Consider the following 24,889-nt stretch of genomic DNA (forward strand, 5'->3'; position numbering starts at 1 on the left):
TTTTCCCGTCCTGTGCTGGAAATTGCCATTTTGCTGGTGTCATGACGAGCTCAGCTCGTCATCAGCACAGCTCAACCGTGCATCATGACGAGCTGAGCTCGTCATCAGCATCGAAAGGGTTAATACAGATCAGAAGTCCTTGACTATAAGCCAAGGCTAATCAGAGGGTGATAAAGTAGTAATGTCACAGGAGATCATGCTCAATGCTAGTGAAAAGATGGACTCGGCCAAAATGGTTATTACCCAATTGGATAGTTTAACAATAAGATTAATTTGTGCTAAGTTGCATCACTAAAAAGTGCTAGCAATAGGCTTTTAAACACACCTTTTTTGAACATATAAAACTCTGATGATGGGGTGTGAACTTGTTCTGGTGATATGGCACCTACAGTGCTAAATTTGACTCCCACATTGAGTCAAAGGTTGACTAGAATTGATGCCCAATAGTGGCATTTAAAACGGAAGAGAATCCAACAAGCCATCAGTTTCTGACAGCAAGGGATCAGAAAGTATGTATGGAGGGTGCAATACTGCATCAAAACATGAAGGATATCCCTTCCGCTGTATTACAAGTGCCATAGGCTATAATGTCATTGTAAGATGGCAGAAAGGACATCCACTTCATTTGTGATGGAATATCCCATCCCCCCTATCTAATTAAGGCTCTAGGTTTTCATGTTGTCGGCATAAAATAATCAACGTTAAGCACCCTGCCTAAAATTAAACTTTCCTAAAGCTGTGTACTCCCAGATCCAGATCAAGAACAGTTCCAGAAACAGTGAAACAGGATAGTAAGTGCTACATTTCATGCCAAGATCAAGGATTATTTGTGCACTGGGATGTTAGTTAATTACATTATTTCAGATGTACTTATATAAATCTATGACCTAAAAATATCCGATATTGAGACCAACCTCTGCTATGTTCCTAAAAGAGGCCACGACGTTACTATTCCGCATCAAGGCTTACCTGCAGGAATGCGGCCTCTTCATAGATTGTGATGTCCAGAAGGTACATTATGGTGTATGGTGATTAAAAATAAGATCCTAAGCCAACACAGTGTTGAAGGCCACTGGCTAGTCACGAGCTATTAAAACAAAATCCTGGAATTGTTTATTGGAATTCAAAATGTAGACAAATTTCTCAGCTTTTTGCCACCTATCAGCATTTTTCAGCTGATAGTCCCAAGTAGTTTGAACAACTGAGCATAGATGCATGGTTTTGCAGATTGTGATTCCTTCAAATAAGAAAGGGGTGCGCACATAAAAGCCTCTCATTCCTTCAGTATACATCCAGACACTAAAGGTGAGGTCAAACATTTTCCAAAACTCCATGGGTGGGTTTTGGATTCTGGTGCTCCTATGTTCTTCAACTTTCAAAGATCCCAGAACACCAAGGTTGGTAGGCACGTGTGGACTCCAGCATAGGGTAGGCAAGCAATACATCCAATCCACAGGAGGAGTTGGGCTCTCCAACCCTACCAAGTCGACAAATCAAGCATACTGACCCAAGAGGTTAGAACCCTCCTCTTCATCGTGATTCAGAAATAAAAGTAACATTTACATGTTTCAGAAGTACCAAAAAGTCAGGTAGTCCAAGTTTGGCACTATATCTGAACTCCGTTCGACCGGAAAAGAAGCCTTCATAGAAAGTCACATGCCTGACAAAGAGCAGGGATCTCGCCAGGCGCACCCCAGGCAAGTTTTACAGATAGATAATAGTCGGTAAAATGTGTTCTTTGTGAGGGGGAGATCTTTGCCCTTATTTTTTCTGTTTTGGCTGCAACTGCACCTTTTTTAGGTACGTTTGACGCTATGTTTTTAATCTAAACTGATTATTGTTTGTACTGTCTACTCACACTTAGCTATCCCACAGTATATGAGGCTTTCAGAATTCATACGACCACAAAGAACACCTTTAAGAAATCCTCCATACACACTTAAAAATAATGTATTTCTCTACCAAACTTTGAAATATGTCTTCTTGATATTTCTGCAAATAACCCTCACTCCTAAATTCTTAACTCTTCTTTCCAAATTCCTAGCACTGGATTGTGGTCCCAACAGTGAATATAAACTCTGTGGAACCGCATGTCCAAGTACATGTGAGGATGACACCGCTTCTACCACATGCAGTGACCCTTGTGTGGAAAGCTGTGAATGCAATGAGGGCTTTGTGTTGATCCTGGGCAAATGTGTCCCGAAGAACACCTGTGGATGCTCATACAAAGGACTACCCTACGTCCAGAACCAGGTCTTCTGGGAAGACGACAAGTGTGAAAGGAGCTGCACCTGTAACCTGACCACCAATCAAGTAGAGTGTAGAGCCGCTCAATGCAAGGCTTCGGAGAAGTGTGGAATAGTAAATGGCGTGAGAGGCTGCTATCCAGTTGGCTATGGCACATGCTCAACATATGGAGACCCACATTATAACACCTTCGATGGGGAAAAGTTTGCGTTCCAAGGTGACTGTGTTTATCAGTTTTCTGCACTGCGTAACAAGACTGTGGATCTGGTCGACTTCCAAGTGAATGTACAGAATGAGCACCGGGGCAGCAAACACGTGACATTAACAAGGACTGTGGAATTTAACATTCATGCACAGGCCATCGTGATCAGCAAACAGTTCCCTGGAACAGTGATGGTAAGTTATCTCTTCTGTTCATTTCTCAATTGTGAAATTCTCCTTCAAGATGCTGACATCCTGGGTGTAGACTGTGCCCTTTCCAGAGGGAATAAGAATCTCTGATAGTTAAGAGTACTACTAGTAATATTGTTAAGTATAGTGATGTCAGTAATAAAATGAGGAAAAGGAACAACAATATTAATTCATAGGAATGTGTTACCATGTAAATTTCATCAGATGTGTGCTGTTACATGCAATGTAACTCTACCTCAAATGAATGCCACCATATAAATATATCTACCCCACTCGCAGCAACAAGAAGGGGTTTAGCATTGGATCAGCTAGGATCCCTTGGTGTTGTGCGAAGGAAATTCCAGAGTATTCAAAGAGGTAGATCAGAGAGCTAGCAAATGATGCAAGTGATGGAAAATGTCTGTCTAGAGTCAAACCAAGAAGTGAGGACTAGACATGGTAGGAGGACCTCCCAGGTGAGGACAACAGACAAGTCTTTTAGAGTTGAATTACACTTGTGCTGAAACCATCTATGACACGAAGAAAGGATCTTACTTTAGATTAGGATAACGTTTGGTGGAACCAGTCAGCCCCTACAAACTCTCTGCATAGGCTTTGAAACAATGAGAGAAAGGGTTGACGTTCAAGTCACTAACTGCAGGGGGGGCTTGGAAAACCCTATCATATGTACCATGAACCCATGGGAAGAATGGATAAATATGCCACAATCCTGACCAGATACTGAGATTAAATTAGAATGACTGTGAAGGCACCCCCAAAATCTACAAAATACAGAGTGCTAACCTTTCCCTGCCCCGGGGGCCATCTCCTGAACACTAATGTGGCAAGAGTCATGAACCCTAATGCAGTTTTACCCTTGCCACACCGCTTGAGTCAGTATTGAACTGGGCGTAATGGGCTGTTTGCACCCTTGGTCCTTTTACGACTGCAGCAAAGTACTATTGATAATTTATCCCAATTCTCCCCTCTTCAGTATTCCAATCCCTCTCTACTCTCATTCCATCCCCCTTTCACTTTTCCCTTTGTATCTACTTCAACTTTCCATTTTTCCCTCACTAACTCATCCTTATCTACTTTCTTCCTTTTGAACCTTTTCACCTCTACTAAATCTCCTTCACCTATGTTTCCATTTAGTTTCTACTTGCTTTAGCCACAGCTTCTCCTTTATCTTATGCATCTTCACGTCACTCTTCCCATACTGCTTAAATGTTCCAGGTAATGCATTCTCTTTCCTTCATTTCTATTTGAAAACTAAATCTTGTCTTCCATTCTCTTCCTCACCATATTGTTTTCTCTATTCTTTGTCCTAGTCTTTCTGACATCCTTATATCTCCGATGTCTTTTTCTCTTTCCTGTTTCCTATTGTTTATCGCCTTTCTCCTTTATCTTCCTCCCATTTTTAGGTCGAAGGCCTAAAAGGCTGCGCTTGCGCAGTCTTAGGCCGGAGATTTAATGAGTCTGAGTAGCGCCGAAGGTCCCGCCTCCGTGCCCCATCTCTCCTTCATTGGCTGGCTTCCTAAACGGAGGCCAGCCATTGGAGGAGAGATGCGTCACTCCAAACAAGCTCCGTCCTTTTCGGATTTGGGGGCGTAATTTTTGATGTTCTTTAGACAGTGACGTTGTCCGTCACTCAGAACATCAAAACCACGCCCCCAAATCCGAAAAAATCTCGGAGCTTGTGTCCGCCATTTTCGATCCTTCGCAGTGAAGGTAAGATCGTGGCTGTTTCCCTCCGTGCCTTCTTCCCCCTGTCTGTTTCCCGCCCCCTCCCGCTCTCCGTGTATTTTCGCTGTCCGTGTGTGTGTTTCCCGCCCCCTGTTTGTTTCCCGCCCCCCTCCCGCTCTCCGTGTATTTTTGCTGTCCGTGTGTGTGTTTCCCGCCCCCTCCCGCTCGTGTGTGCATTTCAGAGCAGATACCCGCATCATGGTACGAGTTATGATAATGCTTGTCTAAGACGTCATCATTTTAGTGTTCTCTGCTCACGAGTCTCTTTCATATTTTTCTACTTTTGTCTCAAACTTCTTCCCCGTCTGTTTCCCGCCCCCCTCCCGCTCTCCGTGTATTTTCGCTGTCCGTGTGTGTGTTTCCCGCCCCCTGTCTGTTTCCCGCCCCCCTCCCGCTCTCCGTGTATTTTCGCTGTCCGTGTGTGTGTTTCCCGCCCCCTGTCTGTTTCCTGCCCCCCTCCCGCTCGTGTGTGCATTTCAGAGCAGATACCCGCATCATGGTAGGAGTTATGATAATGCTTGTTCAAGACGAATGCACGGGGCAGCTTGATGGGGTTTGTCAGTGCTTATTTCTTGATGGGGTTTGTCAGTGCTTATTTAATTAATTTTTGTTGATTGCAGAGAGGCTTACCATTAAAAATTAACATGCGGTAACCATACACTAAATACCTGAGCTGGAAGCAGGGTTGATCTCAGTAAATATCCGTTGCCAAGGTTTTCTGGCAGTAACCAAGGGAAAATAAACATCGGCAGTGGTTCTGCTTTTATTGCAAGTGTGGTTAGCGGGGTGTTGACTCAACGCTCTCCGTGTATTTTCGCTGTCCGTGTGTGTGTTTCCCACCCCCTGTCTGTTTCCTGCCCCCCTCCCGCTCGTGTGTGCATTTCAGAGCAGATACCCGCATCATGGTAGGAGTTATGATAATGCTTGTCTAAGACGTCATCATTTTAGTGTTCTCTGCTGACGAGTCTCTTTCATATTTTTCTACTTTTGTCTCAAACTTCTTCCCCGTCTGTTTCCCGCCCCCCTCCCGCTCTCCGTGTATTTTCGCTGTCCGTGTGTGTGTTTCCCGCCCCCTGTCTGTTTCCCGCCCCCCTCCCGCTCTCCGTGTATTTTCGCTGTCCGTGTGTGTGTTTCCCGCCCCCTGTCTGTTTCCTGCCCCCCTCCCGCTCGTGTGTGCATTTCAGAGCAGATACCCGCATCATGGTAGGAGTTATGATAATGCTTGTCTAAGACGAATGCACGGGGCAGCTTGATGGGGTTTGTCAGTGCTTATTTCTTGATGGGGTTTGTCAGTGCTTATTTAATTAATTTTTGTTGATTGCAGAGAGGCTTACCATTAAAAATTAACATGCGGTAACCAGACGCTAAATACCTGAGCTGGAAGCAGGGTTGATCTCAGTAAATATCTGTTGCCAAGGTTTTCTGGCAGTAACCAAGGGAAAATAAACATCGGCAGTCGTTCTGCTTTTATTGCAAGTGTGGTTAGCGGGGTGTTGACTCAACGCTCTCCGTGTATTTTCGCTGTCCGTGTGTGTGTTTCCCGCCCCCTGTCTGTTTCCTGCCCCCCTCCCGCTCGTGTGTGCATTTCAGAGCAGATACCCGCATCATGGTAGGAGTTATGATAATGCTTGTCTAAGACGTCATCATTTTAGTGTTCTCTGCTCACGAGTCTCTTTCATATTTTTCTACTTTTGTCTCAAACTATGAAGTTATTAAATGCGTGAATCAACAAAACATTAGAGAGCAGTGAATTGATCGAGAGTCAGGGTCTTGCTTGGAAAAGGTTACAATGTTCCCATTAATTCAGGATTTGTCTATTGGAAAAGAAATAAGCATAAGCATGTATTTGGAAAACATATGTTATTTTCTATGTAGCCACGGTCTCCTTGAGGCTTGTTTAGAGATAAGAGAGGCTCACTTCTTCTTTCCGCAACTAGCAAGTACATTTTTTGTTGGTGATATAGGTGATTTGACAGGTGATATATTTGGTGGCAGGTTTGTGTGTTACAGAATGTGTCTTGCTGCGTACAATTCCTCTGACATCTGTTCTGCACTGATCATGTAATTGCATTCCTTATCATGCATGCACGATTATGCATGCAGGCATTTCCAGAGTACTGAGCCAATAAAAGAGACTGAAATATTCTCAATAATGACGTTTCATTCAACACGAGAAATGTTTTAAACCACCCAATCCACCATAAGCGCATCTGGCCATCAGCAATAAAGACTCTTCCTTCTTAACTCTGTGGCATGATCGTTTAAATGCATTTGACTAAGTAAATGCTAAAACATTATTACAGGTGAAATCTGAGTTTAAAATTTACCAAATCTTCCTGTCTCACATTAATGCTACGGCTTTGATGCCTTGGTTTGTCCATTTATACTGACATGCAATATAAATTACAGATGCAGAAAGCAGTCGCATTTATTCCATTTAGTGATAGCAGTGGAATGATTTGGAATTCTTTACCTGCAATTTAAAATTTGCCACTGCATGCGTCGCATAGTGAGTGCAAAGATGGCTGTGTTTAATATATTCAACAGCTGTGTTCTTAAAACCATTTTTATGTAGTGAACTAATGTAGCTCTGATTTCTAGCCAGCTCATGTCTGATTTTTTTCTTGGGTGAATTCTGCTAATATTCGCAGTTAAGGCAATATAATAATAGTTTCCAGAATGAGAAAACCATTATCTCCCTGATCCTCAGGTAGTATCAAAGTCTTCTTTTAAGTCTTTAGTTTGTTCCCAACAAATGACTGTTCGCTTTAAAATAACTCAAGAACATTGTGGCATTGATTATTCTAGAGCATTCTGAACATCCAATCAATATTCTACTTACTGTTCTGTTGCAACTCCAGGAATTAGTTGGGGGCCCATTTTCTTAAATCCGTTGAAAGTTGGAATTAATGGTGGAGCGATAAATTAATAAATTGGTCATGTTTGCAATTAAAGGCATTCAGGTGTTCATTTACTCTCTGAAATAGCGATGAACCAAAACCTTTTTTCTCAATGTTCCATCATGAATTTTTCTAAAGTGACCTTATACCTGGAAAATCTAGTTTCAGTTGATGTATTTAACGGGTTATTCTGAGTGATTGATGGAAATCACGACATTATAAAAATTGGATTCTACAAGAGCAAACCACCCCTGCTTCATTGAAATTGATATAATGCTGTACTATTGACAATCATTGGGGCAACTGAACAGTCTTGTTGAACTTTTTCCTACTCTCTAACCTGAGGTGCAAAACCAAATGTTTTCTGAATAGGAAGGGCTGTTTGTGCTGTTAGACTCATTGTTGCCATTCAGTGGGAATATTGAAGATACCATGTCATCTTTTGTCATGTCATGTGGATCACTTTCTGGTTTGATCTGCCCGTATGGTGTTAATGAAATCCCATGTTGGTTTGGTATTGGTTTCATGGCGCTGCTCACAGGGTTGAGGGCCGACTCTGTTGCTAAGAATTTTGCTTTTCTTTGTTTAATTTACCACATAGGCTCCATGATGAGCTAAGTGTTCAATTCTTTTTGCTTTAAATCTAACTTATTTTCTTTTGCCCGGAGCACAATCAAAGGATTTATTTTCAGTACTTGAATGCAGTCTAACTAATTCAGGGTTGGGGATTTTTTTAATGTAATGTTCAAGAAAATGTGCCTGATAATATTAGGAACGTGGCAATAATAACATAAAGGTTTAACTTTTTGCCTACATGGGTGACCTGTTTCTTTGGCTTAGAGTGTGAAGGAATAAAATAGTTGGTTATATCTTTATTTTTTTCAAAGAAGATGTTATTTCTGATAAACAACGAGCAGGGTAATACTATTCAAAAGAGTGCTATATTTTCCAGTTGAATCTGTGTGTGTCCTTGACAAACTTTCCATTTAGACATGGCTTTCTCTTTCATATAGCCTTCAAGTTCAAGGACCTTAACTATATCTGCCCTATCAAACTAGTTGTATTTCAGTATAACAAAACATAACCTCTCTTTTCTGGAAGGATGTTAGTTGTCTGTCTGTGCCTGATGTCAAGTGTATTTAAGACTTGTCTTTTTCTCGAATAATTGATCAGAAATCCTTTAATCCTTTAAGGAGTCTCTGGCACCTGAGTACTCATTTCTTGAAAAAGTAGTATTTTTCTTGAAACTCACTATATCACGACACACTCTCTAAAGTTCACTACATCACTCTCACTACCCCACAACTTCACTCTCTCTAACTCACTACTTCACTCTCTCTATCTCACTACCGCACTCTCTCTCTCTCAAATACACGAACTCACTTTCACTCTCTCATACACTACCTCACTCTCTCTCTAGCTCACTACTTCACAACATCGCTCTGTTTCTATCTCAATACAGCACAACAACTCTCACCCTCACTACCTCGTTCTTTAACTACCTTACTCTCTCTATCTCTCACTACCTCACTCTAAATCTACTTCACTCTCCCACAAAACAAAAATAACTACATCACTACTCAAATTATATCTATAAAACTATCTCACTCTCTCTCTCACTAACTCTCTCCATAACATCACTCTATTTCAATATCACTCTCACTACCTAACTATAACACAAGTCATCACTCAAAAAATAACTACAACACTCTCTTGCTGACTCACTCTATCTCACAAGTTCACTCTCTCTCTCCAACTCACTACGTCACTCTCTATCTCACTAACTCTCTCTTTCTATCTCACTAAGTCACTTTCACTCTCTTACACTACCTCAATCCTTCTCTATCTCACTACGTCACAACATCACTCATTGTTTCTATCTCCCTACCACCAAAAATCACTCCATCACTAACTCACTCTTTCACTACCTCACTCTCTCTCTCACTACCTCACTCTATCTACCTCACTCTCTCTCACTACCTCACTCTCTCTCTATCTCACTACCTCACAAACTCACTCACTGTTTCTATCTCACAACCTCAGAACATCCCTCTACCTCACTCTTTCACTACCTCACTTTCTCTGTCTCTCACTCTCTATCTACCTATCTCTTACTACATAACTCTCTACCTCACTATTCCACTCTATCTCACTATCTCACAACTTCTCTCTCTCAAAACATCACTACCTCACTCTCTCACTACCTCACTCTCTCACTACCTCACTCTCTCACTACCTCACTCTCTAGCTCACAACCTCACAACGTCACTCTCTTTCTCTATCTCACTACCTCAATCACCCTCTATCTCACTACCTCACTCTTTCTATCTCACTAACTCACTTTCACTCTCTTTCACTACCTCTTTCTCTTTCTCTATCTCACTACATCACAACATCACTCTATGCTTATATCTCACTACCTCACAACATCCCTCTACCTCACTCTTTACTACCTCACTCTCTATCTACCTCACTCTCTCTCACTACCTCACTCTCTCTCTATTTCAATACCTCACTCGCTCTCTCTATCTCACTCTCTCTCTGCTAATGCAATAGGTATCACATATGCAAAATACAAAGCTAATGCCAATACAAATGACAATGCCATTTATTTAGGGATACAAAAAAGATTTAAAAAATGAGCAATTCCAATAGCTCTACCTATAATATTGCCGAGACCATTGCATTGTAAATGCTTGTTTACTTTATCTCTCTCTGTTACTGTTCTCAGCCTCCTTTTATTGCCTCCCTTTACTCTCTTCTCTATGTCTCCTTTATTCTCGCCTCACTTTCTCCTCCATCTTTCTATCTCTTATTCATAGACAGGGACATAATGGAGGCCCCCGCATCCCCTGTGGTGTGGGGTCCCCCAGGGTGTCTTGTTTTTGGATGGGCCTCCTCACCCTCTAAGCCATGACATTACATGCCTTGCAGAATGTGTGCGCTGGCATGGAATAAGAAATAGTTAAACTCTCAGGAAAGTCACTCCGCTTTCCCGAGCAGGCCCCTGCAGTGTGGGTGGGGGCCCAATCATTCAGGAGCCCAAGACCAATGGATATTTGTATGATATGGGAGATGCCAGGGCCCACATCACATTCTGTAGGGGGCCCCATCATTTTGTGTTATGCCACTGTCCATAGGTTGTCTTAGTTCACTCTGTCCTCTTGATTTCCACCCAAACTTTCTTTCTCCACACTTAACGCCTTAACCGCGGCGGCAATTCTGCTGTGGTGCGGGGCATTCCATTAAGTGGGCGGGGCGGCATCGGACAACGGACGTGTGCAGCACTACGGAGGTAGTGCTCAGGACGGCCGTTGGCCGATGGGCGCAAGGAAGGATTTAAATATCTTCTTTCTCACATTGTCCATAACAGTCACTCGTCCACAACTCCTTCCCTAGGAGAAAGAGAATACATGAGCCAGGTTTAATCAATCAATCAGCCAACTAATTTATAGAGCACAGACTATTCAAAAAGTGCGCCGACACTACTAGCCGTACTAAAACAAATTACGTAAAGGCACTTTCATACAGCTAGGTCTTAAGAAGGCGTCTGAAGGTGCATTCGTCCTACATCGCCCAAAACTGAAAAGGAAGTGTGTTCCAGGCAGTGGTAGAAAGGAAAGAAAAGGAGGAATCACCCCATTTTTTTCCTCTTAGTTCAACAACGTCAGCAGAGCATCAGAGGGGCTCAGAGATCAAGCTGTATGATCCAACATAATCCTATTTGTCAAGTACTGTGTCCCTATTTGGTGAAAGGCTCTGTATGTCAGCATGAGCCCTTTAAACCAAACTCTCTCCTTGATAGGAAGCCAGGGCCGCTCTTTAAGATGATGCTGAACTTGACTTCTTTTAGGCACCATATATAGATAAGAGCTGCAACATCCTGCACTAGCTGCAGCCTTCTCAGTTATTTCTGCCGGTAAGCCAATAAAGGGAATTTACATAATCTAGTCGAGAAATGACAACTGCAAGAGTATTAGATACAATAATTTCTTCAGTGCTTTTAAGATACATAACACATGCCCATAACACTATTGACCTGTGTGCACAAAGAAGTCCTGTTAATACATTTTACCCCAATGTTCCGAAGTAAAGAAGTAGGGGCTGGCAGAGGTGGGACATGACTGAGCCAACAGTGGCCTTCACACGAAGGCGGAGGTGAGCCAAATATAGGGATCTTCGTTTTGCTAGGGTTGCACTGCAGATTGCTCAGACGCATCCACTGAAATACTGCTGAGAGGCATGCTTTGAGGTTATTTTACCCCTACCGTGCGGGGGTAATTCCCCTGCTGTACTGGGATGCGGGGGGCGCGCCCAGCACCCCCATGCTCATGACGAGCTTAGCTCGTCATGAGCACACCCGTTCCCGTGGACACTCAGCACAGCAGGGGAATTATCCCCGCATGCGAGTGTTCCACGGCTCATGACGAGCTGAGCTTGTCATGAGCACCGGTGCCCCGTGCATCATGAAGAGCTCAGCTCATCATGAGCATCGATGGTGTTAAGGAGTTGGGATCATTTCTCTCTATCGTGAGGACAATCTTTGTATCATCAGCATATGATACCACCAGCCCAATCAGGCTTCGATCAGCGCAGCAAACGGTGTCATATCGACATTAAACAGTGTTGGTCTCAATGCAGAGCCCTGTGGAATGCCAAACTCTAGAGGCTTGGGTTCAGAGGAGTAGATCACCATCCTGACCGCTTGGCTACAGTCAGATAGAAACCAGGCCAATGCGGGACTACTAATGCCAGTGCCAGTGTTTTCCACCCGAGAATCAGCCTCAATATTCCCGGTCATCCTCGGGATACTGGCGCCAAGAGTGGCCATTATTGTTTCATTCAGTATTTTAGACCAATTTCTATAGAAACAAGCATTTGCAATGCAATAGGTCTCGCATTAGGAAAGTTTGAGCTATTGGTATTGTAAATGACAATTTTTTTATTTATATTTTGTTTTTGAAAATAACTAAATTAATAGCTTTGTCTTTTACAATGCCAATAGTTATATCTTTCGCAAATGTGACACCTATAGCATTTGTAATGCAATATGTGTTGTATTTACGTGACTTACATGTATTGATATTACAAATAACAATGGCTTTTAATTTTTTTTAATAGTTAATAATTAAATAAAAGTTATTGTAATTTATAATGGCAATAGCTTAAAGTTTTGTAAATAACTTTTGTGAAGATTATGTTCAGTGTATTTTATTGTGACGAAATTCCAAGAACAGAAGTGAAATATTAACATGTTTTTGTTACATTTGTAATAAAGCTTCAAACATTGAGAGAGCATATTTGAACCAGGTGTTGTTGAATGGTCGCAGAGATTGATGATGTGGTGGCGCTGAGTGATGTTGTGATGGCAAACGAGTGATGCTGTGGCGTTCAGTGATGTTGTGGTAGCACATAGTGATTTTGTGAGGGTGAGGGGGTGTGAGGGTGAGGGTGAGGGGGTGTGAGGGTGAGGGGGAGTGAGGGGGTGTGAAGGTGAGAGGGGGTGAGGGTGTGTGTTAGGGGGTGTGAGGGTGAGGGGGTGAGAGGGTGAGGGGGTGTGAGGTTGAGTGAGGGGGTGTGAGGGTGAGAGGGGGTGAGGGTGTGTGAGGGTGAGGTGGTGTGAGGGTGAGGGGGTGTGAGGGTGAGTGAGGGGGTGTGAGGGTGTGTGAGGGTGAGGGTGTGTGAGGGTGGGGGAGGGGTGAGGGTGTGTGAGGGTGAGGTTGTGTGAGGGTGAGGGAGTGTGAGGGTGAGGGGGGTGTGAGGGTGAGAGGGGGTGAGGGTGTGTGAGGGTGAGGGGGTGAGGGTGTGTGAGGGTGAGGGGGGTGAGGGTGAGTGAGGGTGTGTGAGGGTGAGGGTGTGTGAGGGTGAGGATGTGTGAGGGTGAGGGTGTGTGGGTGTGAGGGTGTGTGAGGGTATGGGGTGGTGAGGGTGTGAGGTTGTGAGGGTGAGAGGGTGAGGGAGGGTGAGGGGGGTGACAGGGGTGACGGGGGTGAGGGTGAGTGAGGACGCGGGTGTGTGAGGGTGAGGGTGTGTGAGGGTGAGGTGGGTGCGGGTGTGTGAGGGTGAGAGGGTGTGTGAGGATGTGTGTGAGGGTGAGAGTGTGTGTGCGGATGTGTGTGAGGGTGAGGGGGTGAGGTTGAGGGGGTTAGGGTGTGTGAGGGTGAGTGAGGGTGATAAGGTGAGTGAGGGGTTGTGAGGGTGAGGGGGTGTGAGGGTGAGGGTGTGTGAAGGTGAGGGTGTGTGAGGGTGGGTGAGGGTGAGGGTGTGTGAGGGTTAGGGTGTGTGAGGGCGTGTGAGGGTGAGGGGGTGTGAGGGTGAGGGGGTGGCTGCATAAACCAACCATTTTATCTTTTCCATTTACTTCAATCACACAGGGAAAGGATCATAAATGCTCGTTCTCCCTTGAGTCTGAATTGACAACACATGACTGTGGCAACTATAGCAGCAAAGCTGATGTGCTGCAAGCGTGAGTGTGCCCTTCACACTCACATTTATTACAAACCCAAAGTGCACCAGTGGGAATAATGCAGACCGCTCCCTGCAGGTCCTGTGTCACTTGGAGTGATGGGGCAGCACAAAGCCTCTGGATATCTCTGAGACAAGGAGTCTTGAGGCACGGGGAGGGTGGGGGGCACCTTTCTTGTTATGCCACAGAAGAAGAAAATAATCCCCATTTAATTCATGTGGGACTTCAAGAATCCCTTCAATAGTTTGTAATATAATTTAAAACAAAACAGAATCCCTCCGTGTTACCAGATGACATTCCAAACTATGCAAATTTTAGGTACAGGATGAGTAAGGATTAGTGTCATGAGGATATTTGCCAAACATTAAAAAAAAATATTTGCCTTGAACAGTTTTCACTTTTACCATTTTGACTAATGCGTGCAAAATATTTTCGGTATTGCAGACAATAGCTTACTACTATAATGCCTACATAAGCAATTTATTATAAACTGTTTGTGCAGGAAAGTAAAAAAAAAAGTGAGAATGCAAAAAATATCCTGCATTTCTAAAGCTTTACGGGTAACTGTTAATCAACAAATATGAATACTTCACAAGACACAGAAATGGTGTACGAAGATGAAATACCAGCTCCCCAGTTATGTGTAATACTTGCTCCCCCTGTCTGCTGGCCGCCCTATTTGCCTCTTCTTGAGCGCCAATGCAAATGGTTGCAGTAAGACAGCGGTGAATGAGTAACATATTCAAAATTTCACCAAATTCCAATTTTGACAGGTGATATGCCCTACTCGTGTCAATGAGCAAATATATAAAACCATTCACACGAGTATCTTAAAACATAGTGGAGGCAAACAGGAAAGGCTAGAATCTGCAATCTTCTGCCTAATGACCACATAACAAACAAGCCAGCAACAAAACAAAAATATTATAGGGCGCCGCCGCGCTGCCCGCGGCGACCCGGAAACTCTTGGCCGGCTGGCCAATCCGCTCGCGGCCGACCGGAAGTCCCGCCTCCCGAGGTCCGTGAGCTGCCGGCGCATGGAGCGCCCTGCCGTCCGGGGTAGCCCGGGTCCCCAGGAGGGGGCCGGGGAGAAGGAGGAGTGTGGCGCCTGTTGCGGGGCTCCTCTGACCTGAGGGAGCCCCGATTTAGATGAGGAGACGCGCCGCGAGGAGCCCCGCCGGAAGAGCGCAGTCGGTGAGTGGGGCCCAGGGCTGATGTGAAGTGCGTGCATGCCTGTGTGTATGCCTGGTGAGAGGGTGGGGGGGTGGGGGAGGGGGGGGAGTGTGTGCGCGCGTGTGTTCGCGAGGGAATGTGTGTGCGCATGCGTGACTGTGTGTGATTGAGAGAGAATGCGAGGTAGGGGATAGTGTGCCTGTATGTGTGCCTGTATGTGTGCCGTATGCCTGCGTGTGCATGCGCACGCCTGTGTGTGTGTGTGCGTGTGCGTGCGTGCATGCAGAGGGGTGGGGGCTGCCTGTGTCTGTGTGTGAGCAAGGGCTTTGCGCATGCGCAGCTATCAGACGCTCGCTCCCGAGGTGAAATCTGACCTCGTCAAAGCGCGCGTCTGGTAGCTGTCCACATTCCTAAATACGGGCCACAATAGGTCTGAAGCAGACACCTTCAATGCTCACGCATTGAGGGTAGGTCTGCTCGACCTAAAAAGGGTAGTAATTCTTCTGCCTATCGCATCCTGATTAAGCATGGGCGGAAAATCCGTTCCGCTCGCGGATTTTGCGGATTTTCGGGAAATTCGCAATCCGCGAGATTCGCGAATCTCCCGCAAAATCCGCAAATCCGCGAGCAGCGGATTTTGCTCGCACTGCTCGCACTGTTCGCGTGAGTTCGCGCCCCGCGAATAAGTGCAAAATTGCAGAAATACGCTCTTAGCAAAACTGAAAGTAACTACCAGGTTCAAACGTTCAGGCTCATCATTAGTAGCCATTTCCTGTAGTGCTTCCTGAGGGGCCCCTCCAGAGTTCAGTTGCCAGTTGAAACTATTATGTGACCCTGCTCTGAACCTCAGAATAGTTACACATATGCCACAAAGGTCCTGAATTACAGCTAAGGGAGACAAGCAGGAGCCAGGCTGGAAGTTAAAATCCATTAATCAGCCCCTAATTCATTATTGTCAGTTGGGGCAGGGCAGGTGTTGTAACTAATTTTGCAACAATGAAAGCACTTAGCAAGTGCAAAAGATCACTAATCAGGGCGCACTAAGGAAGCAGGTGCCAGCTAAAAAAATATTCTGTGACACATTAATCAGCCCCAAATTAATTCAGGTCACTTGAGGCAGGGAAGGTGTGCTTTGCTTTGCCGAAAATAATGTACACTGGACAACCAGAGGGTGTGGTGATGAAACAGAGGGTGGCATGGGTGGGCCAGAGGGTGGCATGAGTAGTCAGAGAGTGGCAGTGGTGACAGAGAGTGGCAGTGATGAAGAAGAGTGTCCCAAACAGGCTGGACACGTAGAAACAACAAGTTCGCAAAACTTGCGACCCGACAGGTAAGTTCGCAAATTGCGAAATTGTAAAAACCCTCGCGAACTGGCAGAAACACGGGCGAACACAAAAAAAAAAATCCGCAAATTCGCGGGAATTCGCGGATTTTGCGGATTGCGAATCCGCAAATCCGCAAAATTCGCGAACGCGAGATCCGCAAAATTCGCCCATGCTTAATCCTGATCTACCTCCCATGCAAGATGAATGGTGGCATGGCCAGACCAGTCATTCATTAGAATGTCTGAAACCTTGGTCTGACAATTAGAGAAAATAAGGTCAATGGTATGACCTGCAGAGTGGGTGGGTTAATTTATTAATTGGTTCATACTCCAGGAGGACTTATTTTCAAGGAGTAATCGACTGTACGGACCTGAGATTTTCTCCAGCTCCCTAAAGTTGCACTACCAAAATAAAATGTAAGAATGAGCAGACGGCCTGGTAAATAAACTGCATCTGGTGCAGGGCAGACTGCCTCCTACTCCTTTGGGCACCGGTGTCCTTCTAAGAACGTTTAGGGCTTACTTGTGGCTAGGTTAAAGACACATGAAGAAGAGAACGGAGAAGCAAATCAGAAAGCTCAGAAAGCTTGGTATAGCCTTTGCGCATAGAATCCCTGAGTCGCAATGATGAAATATAAATTAGAACGTTAGAATGTGGATCACTCCATTGAGTACAATAGAGTGCTATGGGTTTCTACTGGCTGGTAGAAGCCGGCAGAGCAACATTCCAATGTTGTTTCAGTTCACAGCTGCTGCTGTGAACAAAGGCCAATCAGAGCACCAGGGAATTTAAACCCCCCTCGGGCTCCAAGGGGACTTTGTTTCTAGCAATTAGAACATTCTGCACTCTAGTGGCGCATTGTGCGAATTGCCTTAGAGCCCTCCTAGCGGGCTCTACCGGCCATGAAATGCCCGCTCCCTTGTTAAAGGCCGTCGCCTTCTGCTTGGGCCTTTAACACTGGAGCGGGTCATTAATGGACGGTAGAGCCGGGTAGGTCGGGCTCTAAGGCTATAATATTACTTTCAGGATTAGTCAGGAAACATTTTGGAAAGGTCTCTAATTAAGCCTTTTAGATTTTCAGTCGCCCCTCCCCCCCTTCAATTAGATTTTGTTCGGGATGTTGAAATTGACGTTAACGTTAGATTAGCGCGTACATCCTTGGTCCATCAGGGTTTTATGGCAAATGTTTTCATGATATCCATATGAAGTACATTTTAATTAAAACAATCTGACTGGACCTAACTTACATAGTCATTGCCATATCGGGCTGGTTGTTATTTGATGTAGTCGAGTTTGTTTATCGCAATTAAATGAAAAAGTGATCAATGAAGGCACTTTGATATACAAGAGGATATGACAAATATGAAATACATGTATATCTGAGTAGGAGGGAGTGACAAGGACATGGATATATTGTCAAGAGATCGAAGGCAGGTCAGGGCCTAAAGAAAATTGCCTTTCAGATTACATATTAAAATTAGACCCACATTCCATTACAAAGAGAATGTTCGGTCTGCAAGAAGCATTTAATAAAAATATGTGTTTTCCAGAATAAATTCAATAATAGATTAATGCAAATCACGCCTATATGAGTAGTGAAGCGAGAAACACAGTTTCCTTTTTTCACAGGCCCCATGAGATCTTTTCTGCTGAGACAAGTCTTCTGTGAGTAGAAATTAGTTACGCAAATAGAATATGCATATTGAAAAAAATATTCATTGTCATAGTCAGCTTTATTTGATTATCTTTTAAAGAAACTATAAAAGCAAGCATACCAATAAAATATGTATTACATTATCTCAGCATAATTGACGTAAAAAACAGAACAGGATAAAGTTGATAAACCTCATTACAGTGCATTCATAATGTTTCTTAGCCATATCACTGATCATAAAAACGTAGACATTTTTCAGCAGATCGCTAAAGAGTTCAATTGTAGAAACAACAAAGCAAAGCGGCATTGATTAAAATTATAATCACGCAAAATCGGGAAGTAGAGCGGAGAGGAGAGGAGTTTGCCTAATGGCTACGGCGGGCGACCTCGAATATGGGTAACTGGGTTCGAGTCACGGCAATGACGCTGAATATTCTGTGATTCCGGGCAAATCACTTAGGGGCAGATTTACAAGCCCCTTGGGCTACCTTTGCGTCCCTTTTCCTGTGTTAAAAGTGACACAAAAGTAACGCAAGGGGCTTGTAAATCTGCTACTTAATCTCCCCGTGCCTAACAAAAAACAAACAAAAAAATGATTGTGTCCTCGTGTAATGCAACTGGTGCAATGTAAAGCACTCTAATACCCGATTTGGGTCAAGTTTGCGCTATATAAAACTTTGTAAAATAATAAAAATAAAGTAAGATATAGTGTTTGCATGGTACAGCATAAAAAACAGAAGAACAGAAAGTGCATTAGGTCGAAAGGCCGTCACAGGTACAGTTGGTAAGGACATCGCTGATCAGTCATTGATTGGCAACTGAGAAAGTAATTAATAGGGCTGAAAATATCTAATTTAAACCGAGTTAAGAGAAACCTATGCCGACGGCGGTGAATGGCAGTGATGTATGGCTGAATCCTATTCCCACCCAGTGTCACTTAGGGGCCCATTACGATGTCAGGCGGATTGCCCCTGCCAGGCTGGTGGTAGCCACTGCCAGCCTGGCGGGGGCAATCCGCCCGACATCCACACTTGTTTCCCCCCCGCCATATTAGTATGGCGGGGCGGACCTCGGCAGATGGAAAGACCGTCCGCCGCTTTTCCGCCCCGGCCGCAAGGCGGCCGGGGCGGAAAAGGAATAATATGCTGGTGGTGCCTATCAGACACCGCCATCCATATTAGGATGGGTAATTGTGGAAGGCTTTCCGTGGCGGCAATGCACCACAGAAAGGCATGAGGTCTTCACTCTGGGGGCCCCCTGTGGGTCCCCAGAGTGAAGTAGGGGTGGGGGTTGCACACGGGGGGTCACCTGTGGTACCCCCCTTCAATTGCATAAACAAAGCGGCAGGCACCGCTCGGTGCCTGCCGCTTTGTTTATGCAAATGCTCAAATGCATTTTTAGCATTATGGCGGGCGTTGCTGAGAGCACTTCTGGGAATGCGGCGTAATCTTCAATGTGTAACTGCATGTCTACGGGTGTGTGGTATTTACACCTAACACCTCACCAGCAGCTGAGCACGCCGCTTATGGACAACAATTTGCTGTATAACATTTTTGATGAAAAGCTGCAACAATAACCCTCTTCTCCGGGCCACTATCTAAACAGTTGACCACATTAATAATGACCTCCCCTTCTAGCATACAAGGTTTATTTTATTTATTGCATTTGTTACGAGCGACAGATACCCACAAAGGGTTTCCCGGCGCGAAATTTTTAGGATGTCTGAGCCAAAGGATGGAGAGGGTCTAGATGGTAAAAAGCCAGGTTTTTAAAATTTTGCTGAATTTAAGATAGTTATCTTCATTGCGTACTGAGAGAGGCAAAGAGTTCCATAATACAGGCCCTTGATAGCAGAAAGATTTGCCTCCCATATGTGACAGCTTGATTATAGGAATAGTACATTTTCTTTGTGTGGAAGAGCGAGTTGGACGGTAGGAAGGGCCAGCGACAAAAAGTATTTCGGGGCTTTAGCAGAGATGATTTTATGCATAAAGCATAACGCCTTAAATTTGATTCGGTGTCCCACCTTCAACCAGTGAAGATCCCGAAGATATTGAGTAGTGGGGGTAAATCTGGGAATACTACATATTAATCTGGCCGCTGAGTTTTGAATTGTCTGTAATTTACGAATGGTTGCTTTATTTGATCCTAAATATAGGACATTCCCGTAGTCAATCCTTGATGTAATCAAGGCATGATCACGGTTTTCCTTGTTGGCTCCGGCAGCATCCAGCATATCTTTTTCAGCCATTTTAAGATGGCGAAGCACGTAGTTGCAGTTTTTTCAGCCTGTTTGTGCATTTTAAGAGAGTCATCAATGATGACTCCTAAATTGCGTGCTTGTGCTACTGGAACCGGGAGCTTACCCATTTCATTCGGCCAATGTAGAGGGCCCCACAGGTTTTTATTTTTACCTAAAATGATAACTTTCTTTTTTTCCCTATTTCATTGAAGGAAATTGTCCTGCATCCAACGAGCTATTTTTGTTAATCCGCGTTTGAGAGTCAATACAGCGTCTATATTCTCAGATGTGAGGGAGAAAATTAATTGTGAATCATCCGCGTATGAATACATTAATAGACCTGATTCTTCTACTACCTTAGCCAGAGGGCTCATATACAAATTAAATAGAAGGGGACTTAGTATAGAGCCCTGAGGTACACCATGTTCAAAAACATAAGTGTCTGAGCCTGCTGTTTGGGAGAAGACCTGGAATGTCCTTCCGGTTAGGAAGGAAATAATTCACTCCAGTGCTGGGCCACAGATACCAAGAGAGCGAAGTGTGTTCATTAGGACCATGTGCGATACAGAATCAAAAGCGCACTTAAATCTAGCAATATAAGAGCCACCGTCTCTCCTTTGTCCACAAGGCCCCGGATATTCTCTGTAACTCCTAATAGCGTAGTTTCCGTAGAGAAGCCCGCTCTGAACCCAGATTGAAAAGGGGGTAGTATATCCTGGGTTGTAACAAATTCAGTTAAGATTTGATTCACATGTTTCTCTAGAATCTTCAAAAAGATTGGTAGTAGAGAAATAGGCCATAAGTTGGAGGGCTGATTAGGATCCATTCCCGCCTTCTTTAATAGAGGGTGAATCATGGCATGTTTCCATTCAGACGGTACCGTGTTTTCTTGTAAAGAAGTGTTATGTAGATATGTGATGATGTCAAGTGATTGTGGGCCAAGCTTTTTAAGTATCATACAAGGTAGAGGATCTTTAGGTGACCCCGATTTGATGGTACTAAGCAGTTCAATTAGAGTCTCAGTATTTAGTCTCAGCCAATTGTCCAAGATGCTTCCTGGATTCTGGAACCTGTCTATGTCAAATCTACTGGAAGTATTGTGAACAGAAGGACACAAAAGTGTTGTGTTCGAAGAGACACCACTATTATGGGCTAACGTGATTCCTTGGTAAATTTTGTCCACCTTCTGTATAAAAAAGGATGCTAGAGTATCGCACTGTAGTTTGTTTAGGTCTGAAGCATCGCTATCGTTTTAGATCCAGCCAGTTCTTTTACCAACTTAAATAAAGTTTGGGAGCGATTTAAGGCATCCGCAATAGTGGTGGATACATAGTCTGCTCGTGCCTTTTTACAGAGGGACCAATATTTATTTAGGCTACCTTTGACTCTTTTTTCATATCCAAGGAATAATTTTTCCTACATCTGGGTTCTAAGGTTTTACATTCAGATTTTTCCTTTTTTAGTGTCTCGGTGAACCAGGGGGCAGGAGATCGTATGCCCTTACATTTCACCGTGGACAACGGGAGCATGGCGTCTATTGCCAACCAGAGCCAACTCTGAACTGCTGCAGACATTGACTGTACAGATTGTTTTGAACAGGGCTGGTGAGAATCCAGGAAGGAGTTCAAAGCTTCCATATCCAAATGTTTCCAATTTCTGGTCTGTCTTGGTTGATCCAAGGGGACGTCATATTTCTGAGAGGCTACTTGCAGTGAGAATCTGATCAAATAATGGTCTGACCAACTGAGTGGTAGTGCCGGAAGCACCTTAACTTCATTAAGGTTGGAAAAGATGGGATCAAGTAGGTGACCTGCAGTATGAGTAGGTCCTGAGTTACCGCATGGCTCACTATCGGTTGCAGACATTTGGGGCCAAATGCCGAAACATGGCAGACAAAAGTCTCATGCTTTGGCCCCATTAATTTCAGGAGTGACCCCTTCTGGCATATTGGGTCACTGGGGTGCAGCAGTGCGGGCCTGGTGCATCCCGGATGGCATACTTTACACGGCTGAGATCACAGTTGCCATCTTCTGGGATACAGGGGCCGTTGAACTGTTCGTGCACATGGGCAATGAACTGATGGTTGCACAGCTGCTCTCCTCACACCTTGCTCAGGGGTTCCTCTCAGCAGAGCTCCTCTCTGGACCTCACTCCCTCCAACACTCTCCTCTTCCTCACAAGGCACACAGGTCTTGGCAAACAGGCAGGCGATGGCGATCCAGGCTTCAAGGCAGGGGATCATGGTTTCCCTGGGTAATGTCCCTTCACCCAGCACGCCTTGGCCCTCAGTCGTGGTCTGAGGCAGAAGTCTTGCAGAGCCTCAACCTCCCCTTCTAATACTCCTTTTCCAGACACCAAATGTAATTTAGAGTCTGAACCCTTGAAGTTTTATGTTGGGGTTCTGCGTCTTTTGAAGTGGGCACTTCTCCTTTCCATCTTCCTTCATGAAAGGTGTCTACCACTACATGCATGACTCCAAAGCTGATTGTCCACAAAACAATTAGTGGAAGTGACTAGAGTACCCACCTGGATGTGTGAGCTACAATGATATGTGCATCAAAGGTTAAACTCGGGGCCCCAGCCCCACTTTCTATGATTCCCTTATCAGCCCCATCTCCTTCCTGGGATGTGTCCAGAACCCTTTCTCATGAATTCTCGCTGAATCATAGAGCACGCATTGAAGTCTGCATGGGGAGTCTCTCTCTCTTCTTTTCTCCAGTGTGTCCCATCCAGCTCACAGGAATGCAGCAATCCACAGATCTGTCAGTGGGTGATTCTTCTCCTCCTCTTGTCTTTACCAGACACACCTCGGCTTCCCAAAATGGATCCCAGAGGCCTCCATAAAATTTACCATTGCAGACTCAGTGTACATTCCCAGCACACTTACTGTCCAGCACAAATACCTCTAAGCATTGTACATTCACCAGTACACATGCATTCATTATATAGATTAAGTCTGCCACACTACTAAGTACTGGAGCTTTCCTATACTCAACCAGGGTGTGCCTATTTTGAAGCACCCGCACTGCCAGTATGCACACTCACTATAATTCTTCACCCTTCATGTATTGTACTTACCCCAAGCACACATACACCCAGCACATTGGGTCCCTGCACATGCACTGCACAGTACTTCATCTCTAACTAGTAGGTTTGCAAAATGATATAACAAGTGCAGGAGGATCTGCCATTTCGGAGCAGCCTATGCACCCCATTATTGTGAGCAGAAGCATTTTCTAAAAGGCTACGTGGGCCCGAAGGATGCATATCACAGCAACAAGATTACCTTCAAGCTGGTCCTCTGGAGTATGAAAGAATTTAATCTCAAGATATTTAAAGGAGTGTGGGGTCCACTGGAGGTGGTCATGGCCAAAAGGGCGTTCATGGGGAGCAACACCCTAGAGCAGTGGGAAAAATAATGTTTTGTCTGGTTGACCCTGAGACCAGAGCGGGTGTGGAAGGCAGTTAGTATAGCCACAAGGTGCTCGAAGTCTGTGTTGAAGGAGTGCAGAAACAAAAACATATCATCAGGGTATAGGGATGTGGTGTGTATGGTATCCCCAGTAGCATTACCCCTTCTTCGCCAGTCATTTGTAGTTTGATCGGTAATGATTTTACCGCTGGAACAAAAAAAAGGAGGGAGAGTGGGCACCACTTTCTGGTGCCACATGCAATCATATTTGATTCAGAAAAGTGTTAGTCTGTCTTGACCCTGGCAGAGGGGAAGGAGTATAATAATTGGGTCCACTGCAGTATTCGTGGGCCAAGGCTGTATCATTTCAATTAATCAATCAGTGATTTATAGAGTGCTGTAAATCAACAGTGAGGTTCGCAAGGTACTGGAGTTGCTAGCTGCTGCTTGGTGATTGGTTCATTCGAACACCCAGGTCTTGAGTCCGTACCTGAATTTCTGGAATGTTGGGGCGGTTTTGATGTGTGGGGAAAGGTTGTTCTTTACTTTGACCACTAGATGCGAGAAGGAGCATCTTCTACTGTTGGTTTGGCAGATCCAGGGGGTGTCTGCAAGGAAGAGGCAGGCAAATCGTAGGTGTCTGGTCAGTTGGTGGAAGGACAGGCGTTTGTTGATGTATGCTGGTTCTTTGTTGTGCAGCATTCTGTATGCATGGATCAGCATCTTGAATTGACACCTCTTCTGGATTGGGAGCCAGTGTAGCCTCTTGATGTGTGGTGTATGTGGGTACTTCTGGGGAAGTCGAGGATGTCTCTTGCCACTTTGTATTGTCTGTAGTCTCTTCAGGAGGCATGCAGTGATTCCTACATACAGTATGTTTCTGTAGTCCAGCCGGCTGTAGTAGAAGGCCTAGGTGACGGTCCTTCTGCTATTGACTGGAAACCACCTGAAGATCTTGCAGAGCATGTGTAGGGTGTGGAAACAGATGGGTGAGACTGCGTCTACCTGTTTCTTCACAGACAGCTTGCTGTCCCAAATGATGCTGAGGTTGCTGGCATAGTCTCTCGAGTGGTTGTTGGCCGAATTCCACCAGCCACCATGCATTTTACCATGGCGAGGTGTTGTTCCCAAAGATGAGATCATCTGTCTTGTCTGTGTTGAGGTTCAGACAGCTGTCCTTCATCCTGTCTGTGACAATCATCATACATCTGTGGAAGTTGGCTCTAGTGGTGGAGAGGGCTTCTGACAGTGAGAGGATGAGCTGGTTGGCATAGGCGATGATGTTGAGTCCATGCAATCTGACAATATTGATCAAGATGTGATGGGAGATAGTG

General features: G+C 44.7%; 1 protein-coding gene across 1 annotated transcript in view; it reads left to right on the plus strand.

Annotated features, from left to right (window-relative positions):
* LOC147701257 (IgGFc-binding protein-like) overlaps nucleotides 1-24,889 on the plus strand; it is a 388,685-nt gene that overhangs the window by 203,574 nt on the left and 160,222 nt on the right. Inside the window, exon 18 of the mRNA XM_086930000.1 lies at nucleotides 2,045-2,643. Coding sequence (XP_086786126.1) covers nucleotides 2,045-2,643 — 599 coding nt within the window. The remainder of the gene's footprint in view (nucleotides 1-2,044; nucleotides 2,644-24,889) is intronic.

Source organism: Lissotriton vulgaris, chromosome 7 (assembly GCF_964263255.1).
Source record: "Lissotriton vulgaris chromosome 7, aLisVul1.2, whole genome shotgun sequence".
In the NCBI taxonomy this organism is placed as follows: Eukaryota; Metazoa; Chordata; class Amphibia; order Caudata; family Salamandridae; genus Lissotriton; species Lissotriton vulgaris.